The sequence below is a fragment of the Narcine bancroftii genome, chromosome 2, assembly GCF_036971445.1.
Source record: "Narcine bancroftii isolate sNarBan1 chromosome 2, sNarBan1.hap1, whole genome shotgun sequence".
In the NCBI taxonomy this organism is placed as follows: Eukaryota; Metazoa; Chordata; class Chondrichthyes; order Torpediniformes; family Narcinidae; genus Narcine; species Narcine bancroftii.
The window spans coordinates 319,377,898-319,400,851 of record NC_091470.1 but is presented as its reverse complement, the minus strand read 5'-3'; the positions used below and the strand labels follow the sequence as shown (position 1 = coordinate 319,400,851).

At 37.3% G+C, this 22,954-nt stretch overlaps 1 protein-coding gene across 5 annotated transcripts in view; it reads left to right on the top strand.

Annotated features, from left to right (window-relative positions):
* Positions 1-22,954, top strand: part of LOC138755573 (phosphatidylserine synthase 1) — a 45,363-nt gene that overhangs the window by 1,334 nt on the left and 21,075 nt on the right. For 3 of the 5 annotated variants that reach the window (XM_069921798.1, XM_069921800.1, XM_069921799.1), the window contains exons 4-10: positions 1,821-1,945; positions 4,339-4,497; positions 5,785-5,936; positions 10,956-11,097; positions 14,254-14,366; positions 17,017-17,082; positions 22,122-22,221. In XM_069921798.1, coding sequence (XP_069777899.1) covers positions 1,821-1,945; positions 4,339-4,497; positions 5,785-5,936; positions 10,956-11,097; positions 14,254-14,366; positions 17,017-17,082; positions 22,122-22,221 — 857 coding nt within the window. The remainder of the gene's footprint in view (positions 1-1,820; positions 1,946-4,338; positions 4,498-5,784; positions 5,937-10,955; positions 11,098-14,253; positions 14,367-17,016; positions 17,083-22,121; positions 22,222-22,954) is intronic. The other 2 variants (XM_069921801.1, XM_069921802.1) reach the window with 1 other exon arrangement.

Genomic DNA, 22,954 nt, shown 5'->3' with positions numbered 1-22,954 from the left:
TATTTCGCCTAAAGATTGGGTTGGCTCGTGTCCTTGGCATACCTTGAAGTTTTATTTTGAGGGTATTGAGCAATTACGTTGTGCTTTCATGTTGGTAGTGCAGAACACTTTGTTTCTAGATATGGATGAATGACCAGAAATGTGTGTATGGCTGCTCGATCTCCGAATGAAAAAGCTTGATGGACTTAAAAGTCAGCTCGAAGCTCCCTTTGTAGAAGCGTGCAATACACGAAGAGGCTTGTTCTGTCATGTCCACTTGATAGACCTATCAAGCAGTCTGACCTCTCTGCTTTAGACTGATAACATATGTGATGATTTATTCTATTTGAATCTAGTGTGTTTTTTAAAAAAAAAATTAGGTGTGTCCAGATGTATTTCGGCATTAGTTAAATTATTTCATGTCAAACAAATAAATTGTATATTCGTTCATGGGATGTGACTGTTGCTTTTACTGATGACTGTCATTCTTTCTTGGATATTTTTTTTCCATTGAAATCTGTCCTGTAAATTGAGCTGCCCCAAAAATAAAGATGTACCTTTACCTCTGCTATTCAGTGAGCCTTATACAAATCATAATTTGATAATTTGATGGCGGCTCAAGTGAAAAATTGCTTATAGTTTTAATTTTGTCCAGTTGACAAGTTAGAATCAAAAATATTCAAATTTTAACAGAATGGGGAGTGAAGTGCATCCATCTTTGAACTTTAATAGGAACATAATGATACATTGCATCAAAATGTTATTCAAGCTAGGATCAGGTCTTTGTTAAATTAGTGAAGTGCAGGCTCTGTTGTGGAATTAACAGCAGATAAGACTACACTTGCATTTAGACCCATCAATTGATCTTAATATTCCTTAACGTGTTTTGAAATATTTGTTACCTTTCAAAATCATTATTATTTCAGTACACCGTCAAAATAAATATCGAAAATGTGATTGCAAAGGATTTCCAGAATGCTGTGTGAAATGCAATACTTTAGTTATAAATAAAGTTTAAATGGATTGGGTTTGTTTACCTTGGAATAGAAGAGACTGATAAAGAGATAAAATTGTCACTGTAATTCTACATAGTGAAAATCATCTGCTTAGAACTTTCTCCCAAGAACATCTTCATTTTTAATGTAACATTGATGTCTTTCAGTTTAACCTTAACAAATCTCATTGGAGTACTGAATCCCAAACCCATTTGTCACAGTTTTTATGATAGATGCTTCTTAAAATGACCAAAGTACATTAACTAAATCACAAGTGGGCAAGAATGCTTTTTATGCAATTTATATAAAGACCCAGCAAAATTCTCCAGATCTTTATCGAGGAACTTTGAGGATACCATGATAATTTACTGCTTCCCTTTTAATACAGCTGTGGAAACCTTTGTATCTACCAAAAAAGGCAGGCATAATTTAGCATCTCTGCTGTTGTGAATGAAAAGTGAGTTTCTGATTGTGTATGCTGCTAAACAGTGTTATGATGTTGGCTCACAGGTGCTGGATAGATGCTGTTCATTTTCTTATAGCTGTTACCAGGAATACATTGTCTCAATAAATTTGCAAAGCACTTTGCAGTGTATTTTTTACATGAGTGTTCAGCATTAATAAGTAAATTCTAAGACTTTCCCACAAAGGATTTAATTACTTTAACCTATTTTGTGGAGTTGAGAATCAGCTAATTGTATTCGCCAAAAGTTGTGAGGCAGTACCAGGATTGAATTGCTTTTTTAAAAAAAATTAATGATGATCTGTAGACCACTGTAGAACATAACCATCCAGGCTTGGGTATTGTCATGTTTACTTTGTGTTTTATTTTGTATAATATTCCAGGCCTCAGCGTACTTTATTTCCTTTTTCTGGTGTTCTTGCTATTCCTGAATTTTGAGCAAGTGAAATCAGTCATGTACTGGCTGGATCCTAATCTGCGCTATGCCACTCGTGAAGCAGATGTTATGGTACGTTTTGTCTGAAATAGCTTTAGAGTCCAACATTGGTGTCTGTTACTTAAAGATGCTTTCATGAACAATAGATGTATGAAACAAAACAAAAAATGGTGAGTATTTACAGCAAGTCAGGCAGCATCTGTAAAGCAAGAAAGAGACCATCATTTCAGGTTGATGCTCTCTCCAACATTTGCAGTATTTTGCTTTAATAAGTGTGATACTACCAATTTTCTGATGTTTTAAGACAAAGTGAAGAAGCAAAAATGAAAAGAATATTTTACTGGATTTCAATAGACCATTAATTTACAGTATTTCATTTATATTATCCAGTTTTGTTCTTAATATTATTTATATTCAGTTTCCACACTTATTACTGAATTGAGTAGATCAGTGGTTCTCAACCTTTTTTCCCCACTCACGTAATACCTTAAATAATCCATGATTATCCCTATGCCATAGGTGGTTAATAGGGATTACTTAAGGTGGTATGAGAGTGGGGGGGGGGGGGAGGAAAGAAAGGTGAACCACTGATGTAGATCACCAGGTGTTCTGTTGTTTCACTAGATACAAGCTTCAATTCCCAAGTGATCATCATTATACTCCAAGGATGAGCAGAGATGTTGTTTTGCAGTATATGAAATCAGCATCAAATTGCCTTTCCTTAGATAAAAACTGATTAATCAAGACTGTATTTAACAAAAACCCATTGATGCAGTGGTGGCTTGAGATATAAAGTATAACATTCTTAATGTCTACATCAGCCATTCTCAACCTTTTTTTGGCTGTGGCCCCTTTACGATTCTGCTCTTAAGTTCACGAACCCCTTCCTTGTAAGGAAGTCAAGTTTTGGTTTGTTCTGTCCTTCTCTCTTACCAACAACATAAAAAAGCATAAAAATACCTATGTTACATGAGAGGAAAAGAAAACAAACCTTTTACTTAAATGTGCTGCGACCCCAGGGGTTCGTAAGATTCCCACTGAGAATGGCTGGTCTACATTATACATTTGAATCCGAAAGTACAACAGTGTTCTGAACACTTTTAATAGCTTCTCGTGCATTGTTTTTTTAAACAGCATTGAATTAAAATTTAATCTCATGAGATACTAGATATTTATTAATAATTACCTGTGAAGAATACATAAAAGTTCCATTATTGTCATGTAATACTATATTTTAGAATGTAACATATACGAAATTCTTTAAGTTTTGTTCTCCGTAAGGCAGACAGGGAGTCGTCACTTTGTCCAGCCATGCCATTGGGCCATTGAAAGGTAATTCTGATGGAAATGTTTGCTTAAGGTTGCTAGTTACTTAATGTAAGTCATTTCCCAGGGAGTATACTTGAAATTCAGCTTCGGCCATGGTTAATGGGTTGGAGGTTGATGAAGAAAACCAAATTTGTCAAGAAGTCTCTGTTGATGACGTTTGTACTCCAATTGGAGAACATCATATTTAGGATGAAGCAAATTCATTTTCTAACTCCATTACTTAATCTTTTCACTCCTATAGCTATTGGCTTCCATTTAAACAAAAATGTACTAAAAACATGGTTAAGGAAAATCAAATCCATTCAAAGCAGTTGTGCTGCCTTATGTGGCTGGTTAAAACTCTCCTTAACCTGTTGATTCTTGGAACAAATATTGCATTCAATGTGTCTCTGTGTGGGGGGAAGAAAGACAATTTATTGCTGAGAACTATCTTTTAGATTGGTTTTAAGAAAATATTTGCCTTGACAACCTGTGGCATCAAATTGTATATGTGATATGTACGATAGATTCCTTATTTAGAAGTGGCAGAAGGTGGAACATTTTATTTCAGAAAATACTGATCAATAAGGTTGCCTGTTTATTGACAGAATTTCCTCACTCGCCTGCTATACCTGCTTTTGCAGATCCTTCAGCAAGAAATTCCTTGTGGAATCCATTCCTCATGTGAATGGCCCTGTAAATATAATACACAGTGGATCTAGAAACACTTAAAAAATGAATACATTAATAAAACTTTGGTAACTAGTTAAGGCACACAAACCTTAGCTTAATTGTTGAAATTTTTAAAAGAAAAATTGAGTATCACCTATATTCAATATGGGAGTTTTATGGCCATTCCTTTCCATTTGAAGTGTGTGGAGTCATTGTTCAATGACCATATACACCAAGATTTTCATTCTCCATTACTAGAATGGATTGTAGTCAGTTAATTTTAAATGAACAACTATCAGATGTGATCAGAGATCCAGAAACTATAATTATCCTCTATTAAGATTTTTTTTCTGACTTGGAGTACTTTTTTTTAAACTGGTCTACAATTTTTGATCTGATTTTGGAACTGGAAGGGCTGGAAATGCTATATTTAAACAATTAACAGGGCTTCAAATATTAAAACCTGTGTGTTTTGTCTTTAATAGGAATATGCAATAAACTGTCATGACATATCTTGGGAAAGGATTCTCAGCCATTTTGACATCTTTGCCTTTGGACACTTCTGGGGTTGGGCTATGAAAGCATTGCTTATACGTAGCTATGGACTCTGCTGGACTATCAGCATTACTTGGGAGTTGACTGAGGTATGGCCTGAACAAAGTCATAATGCCAATGGAAATAGTTAAGTTGTGCTATGATTGCCTTCTCAATTTGATTAGTAGAGAGTTTAAGTATACAGAAGTCTGGGATAGTCATACCGATTTGGGAATTTGAATCCCACGATAATTCAGTTCAAGTAGCAAATGGTTAATGCTCTTGGAGAGGAACTAAGATTGGCTCTTCAGTTCAACTGCTGAAATCCATGGAACTATACCTCAATAAAAGTGTTTCTTCAGGAACAAACGAGCTGAGTAATGCCACAGAGATCTTAACAAGCTATGCGTCAGTTTAAAATTAATATGTATATTTTTAAAAAAAACTAGTACACTTTCAAAATTACATTGTTTTTAAAGGCAGCAGGAATGGGATTTCATAAAAAGAGGTGTCATTCAACATTCCTGAAAGTCCATTTTAAGGGTAGGGCAGTGTTGCACCTTACACCTTATTTCTTGTTGGGTTACATTGGTGTGAACTGTAGCAAGAGTTGAATTTGGAGGTTGGTTAATGGGTCTCAGCATCAAATATTAGACAATAGCAAATACCAGAGAACATATGGTTAAGGTGAGTGGAGGGAAGTTTAGGAGAGAGGTCAGAGGTAACCTTTTGTACACAGAGAGTGATGGATGCCTGGGAATATATTACTGGGGCTGGTGGTGAATGCTGGTACAATAGGCACATTTAAAAGACTTGTTGCACATGGATTTAAGCAGATAAGAGGTGTCAGCAAAGAATTAGATTGTTATGGAGTAGGTTGTGGGATGCAGGGCCTGTGTTCTGTAATGTTCAATGATCAAAAGCATTTTATGATGGCCATCAACAATTCACTGGAATATACTGTGATTTACATTTGCTAATTCAATTATTGCTTGTTGCCTCTAGAGCTGCAAAGTGCATTATTTATAATGAAGAATCCAATTTTTCAGTGAGAATAAAGAATTGGAATGGCATTGTTTTTATCAACATTGTTTTTCTTAAATTGTTCTCAGCATTTAGAAAGCACTGGTAGAATTCAATTTGTCCACCTGAGTTATCTTCCCATGTCTCAGTTGGGTTTTAGGAACAGTTTAGAGAGTGAGAGAATGCAGTTCTCTGAAGGCACAACCTATTGTAAATCAATTTATAGTTGCTTTCTCTCGATCTCAATTTGAATTTGCCATTATGAAAGAAAAAGCGTTTTAGTATACATTTTGATTGCTGAAGCATTTGACTGTTATAAATTAATGTTGATTTCCTAAGTTGTTATGTATTGAATATGCCATTTTTTGTTTTAGCTATTCTTTATGCATCTATTGCCAAACTTTGCTGAATGCTGGTGGGATCAGGTCATTCTTGACATCTTGCTCTGCAATGGTGGTGGCATTTGGCTAGGAATGGTGGTCTGTCGTTTTCTAGAAATGAGAACCTATCACTGGGGAAGTTTCAGGTAGGTGACCTTGAGGTGTTTTTTTATTTTGATACAAAGAAATTATAGAACATAAAAAGCACCTTTCAACCAATAGATCCAAGCTGATGGTTTATACCAGTGGCAGGCAACCTTTTACCATGCTTGGGCCGGATGTTGTGTTAGTGATTGAATGGTGGGCTACACTGATGTTACCATAAATGAAATAAATAAAAAAAAGAAATAAAGAAATAAATGGAATGAATATGATGATATATCTCAGGTCAGGGAAGGCATCTTCAAATCTGGAAATGCACCAAAAATCAAGTTAAAATGACACAATTTTAAAAAAAACATACAAGTCAAAAGGAGAAAAATTAGTCACAATGTAAACAAAATGGCTAACCCCAAAACACACCAGTGAGAGGGGAGGGGCCCTCGCGCAGGGAAGGGGGGGCCTTGCAGAGGGAGGGAGAGGGGAACTTGTGCGCACAGAGCCGCTAAGTCCATGTGAATTAACTCTTCAAATTGGAGGGTTAAATCGTGGGAATCGCTTGGTATGAAAAGAAATAACCAGCCAGGGCAAGTCAATTTCAACTGGGCTCTCAACTCTGATTTGAGCAGAGTTGAGAACCCAGCCTAGTTAACTCATCAAATGCCTTCTGGCAGTGTGAAACGACAACCAATCCTACCAGGAATGATTAGTGTTGGTAGTGTCTGCATGTTTGCATCAGTTTGGTAGGTAAATTTCACAGTGCAGTTGGCCCGGCTTTGGCAGCCCCCCGCCCCCCCCTCAACAATAATCATTTGACAAATTAATCTGATTGTGATTTTGTGTTTAAGATCATAATATCTAAAGTTGTGACAGGTGTGAAATTCTGTGGTCAGCTGTCTGTCAGAGTGCTGAATGTAATACATCACTTGTGTCATTACTGCTGGAGGCGGAACCCCCCCCATCCTTAAAATCCTGAATACCTGAATTCTCTGCAAATAATGGTGCAGTGAGAAACACTGCCAGGTCCAGCCTGCCCTGCAATCTTTTCCCATTCCCTAGGCAGATTAGCAAATGACAAAAGGGATAGAGAGAAGAAGTGAGGGGGAGGGATAGAGAGAGAAAGTCCAATCCAGGGAGAGAGATTGCAATGCTCTGAGAGGGAGTTCAACACAGAGAGGCAGATGATTGCAAAGAGTCAAGGAATCACACAGAGAAATACTATCATATGCACATTCAGAAGGTCTCACTTACAGAAACAGGAAGAGAGAGAGGAGTACCACACAGAAAAGTTGAAAAAGTGTTGCAGAAAGAGGTTATGTTGCAGAGAGAGGGGTGGATTCTCCCAGACACTGGCCTCTCAGAGAAGAGATGGATCTTACTCAGAGGGGAAGGCTGTCACAGAGAGTGGGATAATGTCATTCTGAGAGGGGGAGAATGTCACGGGGTTGGTGGGGGGGGTCCCATGCAGATGGCATGGGGAGCTGTATCCACAACAGAGGGCGAGGGAACCACGCACAGAGAGTGAGAGCCTCCAATGCAGAGAGCAGGGGAGCCACGCACTGAGGAGAAGCTCGCACCTAGGGGGAGTAGCTGCGCACTGAAGGTGGGAACCACACACGGGGGGAGGGGAGGGGGGGCCTCCCACTGAATAGGACAGCCATGCACTGGGCCGTATAAATTTGGATTTGGCCCGAGGGCTGTAGGTTGCCCACCCCTGGTTTACACTTTGGGGCTTGTAAATTTTTCGTATTTTTGTGGATTTCTGTGGTTTTTAAAATTGATTTTCCGTGTTTTTAAAATGATTTCTGCATTTTTCATCCCTTCGGTCATCAGCACTGTTGCCTCTACAGCTATGCCTGGCTGTCCAATTGCACGCTTGCTGCTCCCTTCCTCGTTTAGATCAATGATGCATGAATGGTGTGCCGCGAGAGAGGTGGGCTGTGCATGCGCAGGCGTGCTTGCTCGTGCCTGGCTGCGGGGCTGGGTCAAACAAGCGCAGTGAGTCAACACATAACAGTGGTTCAGTATCAGCCTTCGAGGTGACAGGAGTAGTGGATCTGTTCAGGTAACTGCAGCATTTTGAGGCTACCTTAACTGAAATTCAATCTGTAGCGGTTTGTGAGGAGGAAATCCTGAGCCCACTTTATGACTCTGGGGAGCTGGCCTGCGAATGGACGATGTAGTGTAGGCAAGGGAGGTGATGGCTGTCCCATGGAAGGAGCCTCTTGCCTTCCAGCTGATTGGGCAGGGGCTCTACTAGGGGATTGGGAGCAGATTGGGCAGGTACTCTGCCTGGTGATTGAGGATAGGTTGGGCAGGGGCTCTGGGTGCAGATTGGACAGACATGCTGTCTGATGGTTGAGGATAGGTTGGACAGGGGTCTGTCTGGGGTTTGGGTGCAAATTGAACAGGGTTGCTGCCTGGTGATTAAGGACAGGTTAGCCAGGGGCAGATTAGATGCAAGTTGGACAAGGGCACTGCTTGGCATGCTGGGTGCTAGTTATGGGCAAGTAGTACTGCTTGGGGTCAAAAGAAAGGCACTCTAGTTTGAGCATAGGTTAAGCAGATACTGCCTGGTGATCTGGAAGGGGCTTAGAGTCTAGATACAGATGGTACTGTGCTCACTGTTTTAAGAAAAAAAAATTGATTTTGTTAAGAAAGACTTTTTTAATGGCTTGAAACTGGCAATTTTGTGTGTACATTTTCAAAATTTTTCCAAAAGGCAGGGTGTTGCCCCCCCCTCCCCCCAAACCCCCCACAAAGGGCGCAGTACCTCCTTGGCTCCCACTGTATGCCTTGCACAAGCGCTTGGCTCTTGCTTTTCTTTTCTGCGTTTAATCCCTTCAGTCAAGTCCTTTCTGTCTTGGCTTTCTCCCAATTACAACTGGGTGATAAATCTTTGTGTTAATGTGCAGTCTTACCACTACTAGAATAAGTTATCATGAAATAGAAAAAGAATTCTGCAAACAAATAACAAAAATAATGTAGGAAATGGATATTGATCCATGTAATAAGCTTGGCTAATGACAGTGAAATATGGCAGGAGTAATAAAACATCACTATATCTCAATAATTACCAGGGAAACTAACTGAATGAAATAGATATCAGAACTGACATTGAAAAATATTAAGGATAAAAATGCTCCCTATTTATATCCATTCTATTTATTAGTAATAGTTTAGTTTTTGTGAACTTTGGTTCACAACCACGTATGGTAAGCCTTCCATGATCTAAACAAACCCTTTCATAATCTTAAGACCTCTTGCTCATATAGTAGATGCTATGAGTTACAATTCAAATTAATTTTAAAAGTTGAAATTTTATTTCCAGTTCAGAGTTCAAATTCTGCATATAAATGGAAAACTGTATTAGTCCTAGCACAACTTATCTCCATTTATCAATATACTTTAAATTCCACCTTATTTTTTCAGCCAAATTGGCAGACAATTTTTTAAATTTTCTGGCCGTTCCTCAGTCATGATTCCCTTATTGGAAATCCAAATCTCCTCATGCCTTAACTTTGGTTGTGAGTCCCTCAATGGAAGTCCAAACATTAAGCCTGTTGTATTATTAAAATAATGCAATATTCCTGTCATCCTTTTTGGATTCTGGTGAATTTCTCCCCACCGCGCCCACCCCAACCCCATCATGTTTTCAATTTCCAGATGTCCTTAATTTTTTTTAGGGGGAGGAAAAAATTCAAATTTCTTTCTTTTGCTGATATTTGATCTATGGTTTCATTTCTTATTTTTCTTCAATTTGTCTTTGAGTGTGGATGTCTTTTCTATTTTTTATATATTGTAGCCACGTGCTCCTTGAAGAAAGACACACAGGGGTGTAGTGAAGTATAGCTCTCTGTTTTATTGGGACTGAAGCCTGATTTTTATACTGTTGGTGTTCCTGCTGTTTGCCCCATCAACTGACGTCACTGCCCGCATAACAGTAGCGGGTTTCCCACGCATGGGCCCCCTTTTTGGATTGCAATTCCTTCCTCCCTGTGCTCTATCCCCTAGCTGTTGGCTATGCAGCAGGGGCCAGTGCCATGTTGAGGATGTTGGCCCCTACGCTGCCTAAGTACGACCACCAGTTCGCTTGCTGGGCCTAGTGCCGCTGGCTCCTGGAGCACCGGCTCGATTGCCGCGGTGGTGTGCCGCTATATTGATGATGTTCTCTTCCCAAAATTATTTTAATGTATGGTTAGCCAGACTGAATAATTTATTTGATCTAGGAATTTTCTCACCACTCCTCTTTACCTATCTTAATTGTTTTGTATCAATAATGCAGCTGTAAAACAATGAATTTTGTGACATGTTCCTGACAATAAATTCTGATTCTGAAATTACTTCATGTGTTTCATTGTCTCTTCAATGGTATTATTCAACAGGGTAAATATTTGTTATTTTGCCATTTCATTGTTTACTTTGTCAATTAACTGAGATTACCTATTTTTTCGAACTTTTGTTTTTTTATTTTTGCAGAACACTTTTTTACTTTTTTTGTATGATAATTCAATCTTGTATCTTCCCTGCTTTCCAGCTTTTAAAATTTCTTTCTTAATCCTTTTATATAAGGTACTTGTGCCTTCTTTTCTTCACAAGACTGACCATTTTGCAACTCCCATTTATTTTTACCTTTAATTTTGCTCATTTCAATTGAACTATCTTGACTTCTAGGTGAACTGTTGAGCATGGAAATGAAAACATTTCTCAAGACTTGGTTTATTACAATTTTGCATGGTTTTCACCACTTTTTTATTTCATTATCTGTAATTTTTCCAGTTTATTTACCAGTATGTGTTTGTCCTTTGTGTCTTGATTTTTATTTGAATGTGACAGCCTCTGCACTTATGTTCAAGAAAATGTAAAGCATTTGAACTATTGTGTTCATGCTAGTCTTTTCAATACTATTCTTGTTGATTGTCACTTTATATATATATGAATGGTTTTTATAACAAATTATGATGTTATTCTGAATGATATGGAGCAAGTTATGATACATCTTTGAAGGATGATGGAAATTTTTTGCTTGAATTTGCAACCACAGTAATAATATCTGCTTTTACCAGGGCAATTCACAGCACCAGTGGAAAGCTAAAACGAGCAGTGTTGCAATTTACTCCAGCCAGCTGGACATACGTGCGTTGGTTTGACCCAAAATCTTCTGTACAGAGGGTGGCTGGAATTTACCTCTTTCTAATTATCTGGCAGGTAAAGAATACACCTCGAAAACACCTGTTACATTCCATTGTAATACATATCCATCTGGTTGAGTTATCTGGTGCCATTTTCAAACTCAGATTGAAAATAGGAAGGACTGGATGAGTTACGTGTTGTGTATCCTATTTGATTTTCCCTATGGATGTGAAACAAGTTCAATGCTGCCTTTTTCATCTCTGCTAAATTTGAAAGAGATGGAATGAATTTATTGTACAATGTACATTTGCACCAAAATTCTCATTTGCTGCAGATAAACAGTTACTTAAAAAAATCTAATAGTATACATTAAATTTAAAAAGTGATAATAAATTCAAAAAATAGATATTTAATATTCACATTTACTGTAGTGCAAGTAAAAATGGTGCTACAATAGTGCAGGCAGGTCTTTTTGTGGTGTTGGTGCAATTTTGAAATTTTTTTTAATAAATTTTATTTATAAACTTAAAATCACAAAAGATTCATGCATTTTACAGTAATACGTCCATTTCAAATACATGTGGTATATGTAAGAAAAAGAAAGAAAGAGAATCTCCCCCATAAACCTACTCTCCCCCCTCTAATACTCTACAAAGCAAAAAAGAATGAGACAAGAGATCTTCAACAGGAGTACTCCTTACTAAGTCTTCTAATATACCGAGACCTTTAGGAGAAAGGGAATGTCTGAGATATATTCATACCCACAAAAATATATGATATTTGTTTCTTAAATTATAAGTAATTTTCTCAAGTGATGTACAATATTAAACTTCTGCATGCCATCTCTCCATTCCCAAATCTATTTGAGACTTCCAAGTTACAACAGTACATTTTCTGGCTATTGCTAAAGCAATTTGATCTAACTTCACTTGATACATATTTTAATTTAGGTTTAGCCCCTCTAACATCACCCAACAAAAATAACATTGGATCCTGTGGGAATTTAACCCCCGTTTGAAGCTCAATTAAATGTTTCAATATAAAAGCTCCTCTATTCGCTGTTAACAATCTTGAGTTCCATTTACAAATAAAATCTTGTGGATTTGTTTCCCCTATTTTACTAAACTCTATGTTTACCCAAACTGGTATTTTATCTAAGTCACACATTACATTAATAAAACACAACTGGGCTGCTTTATAATAGTTTATAAAATTGGGGATCTGCAAATCTCCTAAATCATATTTCTGTAGCGGGCCGCGCCTCTGACTGACACAGGAGACAGCCATCGATCACGGCGACTGGCAAATCATCATGCGGGCTGAAATGCCCGTTTCCATAGGCTGCTGGTAGAGCAGTGAAACTGGCCAATTACCACAAGTGGATTACAGGGGACCCAATCGGGCGGCCGAGCTGACTAGAAAAGACAGAGCTGCCACTGAATAAACTCAGTGTCGAATACACTGTTCTGGTATGTGTCTTCTGCAGATTCAAGCTACAGCTTTAGGGCTATAACTGAGAGCTATAACCTAGCTGTAGCCAGAGTGACCTCGCTATATTGGTGACCCCGAAAATAGAGAGCCTTCCTGTTCCTTTGGTGACTGAACTCTTTCTGCATCACAATTAAATATATCACCTGCCTTCATACTCTTTATGTTGCAACTAGTTTTGCATAGTTCAACAAAAAAGTTTAAAAAAAAATAAATCCATGCTAGTGGTTTGATTTATCTGCTCTATGTCCTGCATTCCATGGGGTAGCAACTGCAAACTTGTATCCCTATTCTCGTTTTCTCATCCAACCCAACAAAACCCAAACCATTTGCTTCAAAACAGCTCTCTTTATTTCTGAACTTCAGTGACCCAATTTTTGCCTCCTATTAGTTCCTCGTCTCTAACCCAGCTATTCCTGTATCATTTATTGTAAATAGTCTTGCCTGTGGTTTATACTCACTATTTTTTAATCTGCTTCTAAAACTTTTGTTGCCTAAGTTTCTGATGTATCTTAATTTTTTTTTCTTCCTTATGGACTAATACTGCTGTAGGGAATGGAAGATGATAAGCAAGGGAAGGGTGAAAACAACAGTAGCAAAAGAGAAAGCACAGAATGGGAAATAATAAACAGTGATAGGGAAGGGAAAAAGAAAATAAAGGAGATGAAAAAGCGCAGGTATGGCGATCATAAAAGCCTTGGACGTGCTTTAGTTGGTGAAATGAGTGCTTTCAAAATTTCTTAAAATGTATCCTGAAATGCAATGAGAGCCAATGTTCTCATTGTTATTGATCTCATATTCTGCCTATATCTACTAGTTGGGGCTCCTGTTTAATCCTTATGAATGCAAAATATGTGAGTTTGTACTTCTCTTAAATGTAAATTTTGTTAATGATCAGATGAGCAACTCTTTGCTAATTGTGGAGACCTTGAACCAATCGGTTGATGACAGTTTAAAATTATGATGAAGAAACAGGGCTAAGAAAATAGGCACTTTTGAATGTCATACCATTTTCAAATAGAAAACCTTAAACCTCCGAATCACAAACTCCGCATTTTGTTTCATTTCCCATGTGTGATTTCCCCACATTCTTATCATTTATTTTGCTTGCTGAAAAAAATGGCATTGTAAAAATGCCATCATTTTTAGTTTTTAATGTGTGGCCACCAACATGTATAACCATATAACCATTTACGGAGCGGAAACAGGCCATGTCGGCCTTTCAAGTCCGCACCGGTTCACTAGAACAACTCCACTAGCTCAAACCTCCCGCTCACCGCCACGTGATGTTCAGGTTGAAATTTTTTGATGCCTTGATAAACATATCCACACGTGTAGTTGATTCATACAGAAGGTTGGCAGCTTGAGAGCAACCGTGTTAACTGTTGCCTGTTCGCTTATTGCTGGGTTTAGATGCCGTTTAAACCACCAGGGTTGTTTAACTTATTTTTCTAAACAGTGAGTTATCTTGCTTTCCATTGTGAGAGGAGGTTGAATTTATCAAGGTGTGGTATTTTATTAATTTTATTGATTTGATTGGCATGGATATGGAAAGATTAATATAGAAACAACGACAGTATTTTAGTTGTATCATTTCCTCCTAATGATAATCAAATTTTGATACTTTTCGATTGTGAAACATTTTATCTCTCTTTGAAATTCCTAATCATTTTAAGTAATGCTCAATAAAGTTAAAAGGTTGCTTGGGAGAGTGTTATGTGATTTTTCTGTTCTCCATTTTAGTTGACTGAACTGAATACCTTTTTCTTGAAACATATCTTTGTGTTTCAAGCAAGCCATGCCCTGAGTTATGGTAGAATTCTCTTCATTGGTGTGATTACAGCTCCAACTGTACGGTAAAGGAACTTTACATTTTACTTAACTACATTTTTTGGATTTGTGTGACATTGCTTTTTATACATAAAAATAAAGATTATTTCTATTTTCATCAACTATTTTTGACATTCCTGATCACTTTTTAAATTTACTGTTTTTCTTGTTACATTTTCCCTTATTTCTTTTACATTTTCCTTTATTTCTTTCTCTTTTTCCTTTCTTTTCCTCCGAGCATCAACCTTAACAATTTCCCATGTCTCAATATAACCTTTTTAACTATCATCTCCATATAATTGTATCACTTTTAACTTATTATTTGTTAAATTTTGTCTTGTACAATATTTTTTCTTGACAAATAAATTGAGCGCAAAACAGAGGGTCTGGGATGAGCAAGGAATAATTGGTGGTACAGGGCACACTTACATGTGCGAGGAATGTGAATTCAGGGTAGGGCTTGAAGAATAAGAAAGGGTCTCCTGGTCTCTCAGAATGATGAATCTAGAACTATGACTTTAGACCTTTTTTGATTTGATATTGAATGTGAAAAGGGATGATGAGCCTTCGATCAGGGTGACTTCCAGTACTTTAGAACACAAGGCCCAAAACTATGTAGAGGGCAGAATGGACCTGAACATTAACAGAAGTACAGTAAAACCCCTTGTATCTGGCACCTATGGGGATTGGTAGATGTTGGATAAGTGTATTTTCCAGTGGCTTGAGCCACTCTTACAATGCCTAATACACCTGCATTAAGAATAAACAGTTTAAAAGACAAAAATGCTATACTGTACTTGCACAGAACAAACTTAACTTGCATGAATATTTAAAGCATTTTGTTTTGCAGTCATATTCTTTGCAAACATTTAAGCCTGTGGCTGTATCTGCAGGTTCATAACCCTCCACAGAGCTGCCTGAAAGATTAGTAATAACTTTAGATAATTAACATCCCCTCTCCTACATTTACAGATAAAGCCTCTGACTGGGGCAACACTTACTAAGCAGGGCGAAGACCCTTTAAGACTGTCACCCCAAAGGAAAGTGGCATCGACCAGCACTTCTTGCTGGGTGAATCATTGCTGTTTCACACAACTTTATTCAAACCAAGGCATTCCACTGGCTAAATATTCACTCCCACTTTCACCAGAGTTTTATGTTACTTCAGAGAACATTTGCTTTTACAATTTTAAAGTACTTTTTTACCTATTCTTATTTATTTTCCTTGTTTTTTTTGTTTTCTGGTTACTTGAGGCTGCTTTGTTATTTGAACTCTGGATTCCAGGGCTTTTATTGTATTGAGAGTGGTGGCATTTCATTAAACTTGTCATAATTTCAATAGTTCAACTGCATGGATTGTCCTTGTATGGCTGTAGAAATGTGCAGATTGATCTATTTAATTGCTTTCCTATTTACATTGCTGTGGGGTTTATTTAATTATGTTCTGAGAAGAATATTAGAAGTGCAGTAGTTGTTTTAGATCCTTGGTGATTCTGATATCTCTTGAGACTACGACCATCTGTAACTTAACTCTAGGTGCTGCCTTTTTATCATATTCTGTTTTTAAAAAAAAAAAATTGAATTGATCTCAGATATAACATCATCCATTAAAATGCCATCAATTATAGTCTGAGAGTTAAATTTTTTTACTACCACGTGTTTGTACTTTTGTTCTGGGAAAAGCTTAGCTCTTATTTTGGATTATAAGCCATAGCTAAACTCAACCATAAGAAACCTTCAATCTATTTTATTAGTTTTTTTTAATATTATGAATCTTGGATCAAATCACCCTTAATCTTGCAAGTTCCAACAATTCCAAATTTTTGATGCCCCAAATTATTCATAATACTCCATGCATGATCTAACCAGTGCATTTTGTACCTGTTCCTTAACATATTTCTTATCTCTTTAAGAACAGATTACAAAGGCCTGCATTCAACAAAAATTTGTGATTGTGTATTTCAATGATTAGTGAAAATATTAGCTTCTATCCCTGTGCACTTGCTCTGTTGAAACAGAAGAAATGTAATTGACTTGAAGCCCAGAGTAAAATGTAAAACTCTTTAATCACATTTGGGTCACTAACAATGATCCAAATTCTCCAGTGATGATCTTGGATTTGCCTGATAGAAGAAAGGAATGTTGTTTTATTATGAATATTTAATGTTTTAGTTTGTGAATTATGTTACATGAAACAAGTAACCAAGAGCCAATTCAACACTTGATTCTACTATTGCACATGTAACATCACCTCTCAGCATGGATCCTTTCTAGCGATCTACCTTTGCACTTAACTCTGCAAACTCTCTTTGTTGGTTTATAACATTTCTGAAGTCAGGCTTCAGATGAACTTGAACATTAACCTGTTGAATGCAGGTCTCCATTTCCATTCCTAATTTCTTGTTGATCCTTGAACAGAACAATAAACTCTTTAATATGTGGATAAATTCTGAATATTTTTCATCACCGGCATTGTGGGGACTTTATCAATTGTTCAATAACCTGTCTGATGTGCATGAACTGCTTGTTATCAAAGGAGCTGCTGAATGGCAAATTACTGAATGCAGACATTTATGTAATACTCAGTCTCCAAAATGGGTCTGGCCTGCACTTTGATTCGATTACATATTTTGCAAGCATTTACTTGTTCACTGATATTTTATATTTTGTTTACAGACAGTATTATGCATATCTTACTGACAGTCAATGCAAAAGAGTAGGAACTCAATGCTGGGTATTTGGGTAAGTGTGCTTGTTTCTAAACTTTTTCCACAACGGCATAAATTTCATTTTAGTTAATCGAAGTTTATCATGTGTATTACATCTTTATGTATTATTACATGTCAATAAAAGGAGCCTTGAGCCTTCAACCTTGATCCTTCTGTCATTATCTTAAAACAAAATCAGGTATTCTTTTCTAATGAGCGTTCATGGATGAGGTGAGGCATATGAATGTTAGATGTGGGTTCTGTTTTATAGCAGAAACAGTGAGATATGGCGAATTGAGTACCATCTTTGGTTATTGGTGCAATTGTCCAAATGTGGCATTAGAAGCTGTACTCGCTGACATGGACTATTAAAGTCAGCTGATTGAACTTTTTGTAGTTTGACTCCTGCATCAACTTCTTTGGCCATCTAGTTTGTATCTTTCCTATTCTCAGCCTTCTGCACATGGCATTTCACTGTGCCCATTTCAAAATCACTTTCTACTTGAGTGGCAGCACCTACTTCTAATATAATGCAGGGTAGTTTTATCTGGTCTGGATTGGTGTCCGATCATCATTAACTGTATAACATTATTGATCAAGCTAATATGCTGCCTGCTTTGTAATTACTAGGCATGAAATAATGGCACATTATGTGCATCCATTCTCTGGTTTTGAACTTGGCTTTGAGCTTAAATTCTGGGCTCAATACTGTGGACAAAATAAGGCAGATGTATTTTCTGCCCTTGTTCTGAAGACATCATGTTTGAGAGATCAGGCATTGCTGTGAAAGTGCGGATACATACAATACAGTGTAAGAACTCAAGGTAAATTCATCCAATGGTATGTGAGTTCCTTCTCTGATTGATTCAATTAATATTGAACAATTTTTTTTCTTGTTAAGACGTGGTGTGGATAAGGATAAAAATGTATTTAATTACATTTCATTAAACTGAAGGTATAGTGAATTTGGTTAACATAATCCAAAAGCAAAGTAGAAATTAAAGTCTGTGGTAGAAACAGAAAATACTGATAATGATTAGCAGATCAATCAAAATGAGAGAGAGAGTTTTTGAATGTTTCAGGTAAATAGCCTTTCATTGGATTTGATGAAAAGTCATTGACTTGAAACCTCTGTTTCAGTTTTCGTAGTTGCTGCATGACCTGCTGAGTATTTCCAGCATTTTCTTTAGATTTGCATCAATCTACCATTAACTATATCAGAAAAGTATATTTTACTGATGCACAGTTATGGAGCAGTTGATCCAAAATATTTGTGTATTGTCATGGGAATAAGGGTATTCAGGATTTTTAAAAGATGGTTATTTTGTGTTCTATTTATAATGTTGGTATCTAAATGGTTGATGAAAATATTTTGGCTTTTCTTAGTCTCCTCTTCCCCAAAAAATAAAACTTCCAAATGTTTTCCTTTTGTTATATTTTCTAAACCATGTTTCAGATTTTTACAAAAACCTGATACAGTGAAACCTCGTTAGAACATGATTCGTTAATCCACGGAATCACTTGTAGCGCGGGTGTCTATGAACCCCAAACTTTGAAAATAAGTTGATTAAAATTCAGAATACCAATATTAAAAGAATGCGCTTGCTTTCTTTCATTGAAATTGTTAGTTATAAGCTGCTTTCAGGTGGAATCGCGGGGATAATGCGGCTCCAGAGCCAGATGTGGGTGTCTGCGAAGGGACGTTCAGGTGGCAGCGCTGAAGGTGGTGTTCTGCCACCTGAAAGGTCTGCAGCAGGGAGAGATGCTGTGGAGCAAACGCTGCCTCCTGAGGCGGGGCGGGGCAGCCACCTGACGGCCCCCCTCCCTGCTGCCAACAGCCCCCCTCCTCGGCTCCATAGTCCCACGTCAGCCGCTCCGGCCCTGACGTCCCGCGTGCAGGAGGTGGGGCTGTTTGGATTTGATTATCCGTGGGCACTCTGACATGTATGCATCTGTTCTGCAACTTGGCTGTAAAGTGGTATGAAATCTTGGATCCCAACTCCCGTGTTCTAACAAGGTTTTACTGTATTTGGTCTGTTCATTTGCAAGGTATCTTGAGAAAAAAATGAAGACACCGACAATTCCTTATGTATTCAGAAATATTATGAAATGTTGGATTCATCAACCGTTCAGTCCAATTTCCTTGCTTCTCTGAGACATATAATTTTGTCAGGGATTTGAGAATAAAGTTTTTTTTTTGCTGGCAGTTAGTTGGATTGAATAGTATCCTGAGATTTGCAATCTTCTAAATGAGGCATAAATCAAGTTCTCTTTCTCAAGTGGATGTAAAAGAAATACATGAAACTAGTTGAAGAAAGAAATCACCTCTTTCCAGTTCAGTATTTATTACTACATCCAGCATAATTGAAATAGAATAATTAAGCATTATAATTTGTTCTTTGTGAAACCTTGTGTGCAAATAGCTGGAATGTTTCTGATGCTGCAATGCAAAATTATCTTATTGGCTGTAAAAACTTTTATAAATATTCTCTTGTGACTTAATGGGTATCACATCAGAATTCTATTGGATATTAAATGAGTGCAATTATCCTAAAGTTTCAATGCCATAAACGGTAAATAAGATCAGTGTGATTATACAGGCCCAGTTTGTCCATCCCCTCTTGCTTTAATCCCACTTGCCTGCATTAGGCCCATATCCTTCCAATCCCCTCCTATCCATGTAGTTATCCATGATTTTTTTTTAAAGCAAGGTAACATACCTCCCTCTGCCATTTTGTCTGGCAGCTCATTCCATTTATCCACCATCCTCTTGAATGAAAAAACTGTCCCTGCATGTAGTTTCTAAATCCCACACCCTCACCTCATAGTTATGCCCTTTCATTTTAGATTCTCCCACTCTAAGAAACAGACTACCACATTCACCTTATCAATGCCCTTTGTGATTGTATGGATCTCAATAGGATCCCCTCTTAACTTCTAACACTAAGGAAAATGGGCCTAGTTTCTCCAATCTCTTACAATAACTCAACTTCCCTAATTCTGGCATCAGTTTCATAAATCTTTTCTGTATTCCTTCCTATAACTAGGTGACCAAATAACATCCTTGTATAACATCCTTCCTACAGCTGGGTGGCCAAAACAGAACAGAATATTCCAAATGTTCCCTCACCAACATCTTGTATAGCTTCAATATGATGTCCCAGCACTTGTCTTCATTGGCTCGACTCATGTAAGCAGGTGCTCCAAACATTTTCGACACTGCTGTCTACCTGCGCTGCCATCTTTAAAGAACTATGAATCTGCATTTGAAGATGCTCCATTACACTCCTTGGGGCCCTAAAATTAATTTTGAAGCCTTCCCATCAATACAAGCAATTAAGATTTTATCTAGTCTGGTTTATGGTTGTATCAGTTTCACTTTAAATGCAGATGTAATTATTGTTCTGATTAACTTGAATTGTAACAGATAATTTGATGAATTTCAGTAGTTGGAGTTGAGTCAATGTTCAGATAGATCTGCCATGATCTTATTGAATGGTGGAGCAGGGCTTGATGGGCCAAATGGCCTTCTCCTGCTCCTATTTCTTATGTTTCCCCATATTCAACTCTCACAATTCAATCTGCTGCTAATGACGACTTGATTTTGCATTACAGTTGACAAATTAAATTTGAGTTATAGGACATGTATACAGGAATTGTCTTAATTGTACATCCCAGGCACTAATGGTTTATAATGTGTTGTGGGTGTAGCAAGTTTTCAGAAGGGACATATTCGCTGGATTTGGGGATTAAAGACATTAGTTTTTTCTTATCTAACTACTTTTCTATGTCTTACGTTAACTATCATCCTGCTAATTTGTTTCCAAAATGTAGATTCTCAGAATCCGGATTTATTGAAATGAACAAGTCATGAAATTCGGGGGTTTTGCAGCAGCGTCAGAGTGTAAACATTCATATTATAACCATCTTACAACATGACTATAAAAAAAATAAAATAATAACAATAATAATGCATGAAAAGTCAGGCAGTGTCTGGTTCATTGATTACTCAGGAATCTGATGGCAGCGGGGAAGAAGCTGTCCTTATGCCGTTGAGCGCTCATCTTTAGTTTCCTGTACCTTTTCCCCGATGCAGCAGAATGAAGAGGGCATGGCCTGGGTGGTGGGGTCTTTGATGATAGAGGCTGCTTTTTTAAGTCACTGTCTCATGTAGATATCCTTGATAGAGTCAAGTCTGGTGCCTGTGAAGTCACAGGCCAATTTAACAACCTTCTGACAGTTGGCGCCTCCGTACCAGGCAATGTTGCAACTAGCCAGAATGTTCTCCACAGTACATCTGTATAAGTTTACGAGAGTCTTCGGTGACATACCAAACTGCCTCAGACACCTCACAAAATATAGTCGCTGGTGAGCCTTCTTTGTAATTGCATCAACATGGCGGTTCCAGGACAGATCCTCAGAGATACTGACACCCAGGAATTTGAAATTCTTGACCCTCTCCACTACAATGAGAACTGGGTTATGTTCCTCTGACTTCCTCCTGAAGTCCACAATCATCTCCTTGGTTTTGCTGACGTTGAGCGCAAGGTTGTTGTTACACCATTCATCGAGCTGATCTATCTCCCTCCTGTACGCTTCCTCGTTGTCATTTGTGATTCTGCTGGTCTAAGGTCAATCAACAAAGAACCATCCACTACTTCTTCGTTTCTGTTCCTTTTCAGGAGCCTTCAAAGCATTGTAGCCATCATTTACAACCATCTCACCTGTTGGCCTTTTTTCTTTCCTGATTGCTATTTACATTTATTGGTTACACAAAAGAACTTGTATATAACATCCACAAAACTCTACATGCTAGTTCTCCTAAATTTTGACATGGTTCCTGTGTGTAAACCCACCCCAATACATTTCCAACCCCTATTAAGTAATCCCATTTTTTTGATTCACCATAAACACTATTTGATGTATTCATTTATTTTTGGAGCTTGTTTATTTAATTAAAGTGATACCTGAAATGTGCAATTTAATCCCAAAAGTATTAGACTGCAAACCTGGCTGTGTCTTAGACTGTGTTGATGAGATCTGTCTAACTTTCTTTTTAAAAAATGTTAACAGTGCCATTTCCTTTCTGGAAGCAATAGTGTGCATCAAGTCTGGTCAAGATCTGTTCTCCAAAACTGTGGGATGGTATGTCATCCTTTGGCTTCTTTGCATGGTAAGAGAATTGATTTATTAATAATTGATTATTATTGATCAAATAAGTTCATTGTTATACCATGACCCCAAAGGCTATCTTTAATCTTGGGAATGGATTGGCAACCAAGGCCCTGATTAACACCTATGGCTCCCCCTATTGGGAGTGACTTACTAAAACCGCACACTAGCAGATCAATGATTTTTTTTCCATAATATCTTGTTTTGAATTCCTTCTTATTTTTGTCTACACATGGGACAAATTATGATATCTGCTGCAGAAAATAAATAACATTCATTCAGGTTGGGCTTTGGTCTTGTATTAAAGAGCATTGTGATGTTCTAATATTAATATAATTGTTGAGGTTTTGGGTTCTGTTTGTAACTTGGTAGATGTGTCTTGTTAGGATTAGCACCAGTTATTTCAGTCTGGTGGATAATATATAAAATAATTGATAAAGATTAATTTAGCATTTAATATAATTAAGGGGAAACAGATTTTCATTAAATTAAGTTTCTTTTAATATTTGCTTTTGCAGATACAATTACCTTTGGAGCAAATTTTGTTATTAATGGAAAATGGCGTTATTTTAACTGATGTAGTGGTTTACCATGCAAAGAGTAAATATCCCTTTCAAGGTTTAATATAATTTGAGGAAATAATGTCAATGACTTTACAATTTTATTTTGTATTTTTGGAACAAACAACTAGCAACAGTTGTAAAGTGCAATGCAGGACATTTCTTATTCAGTTA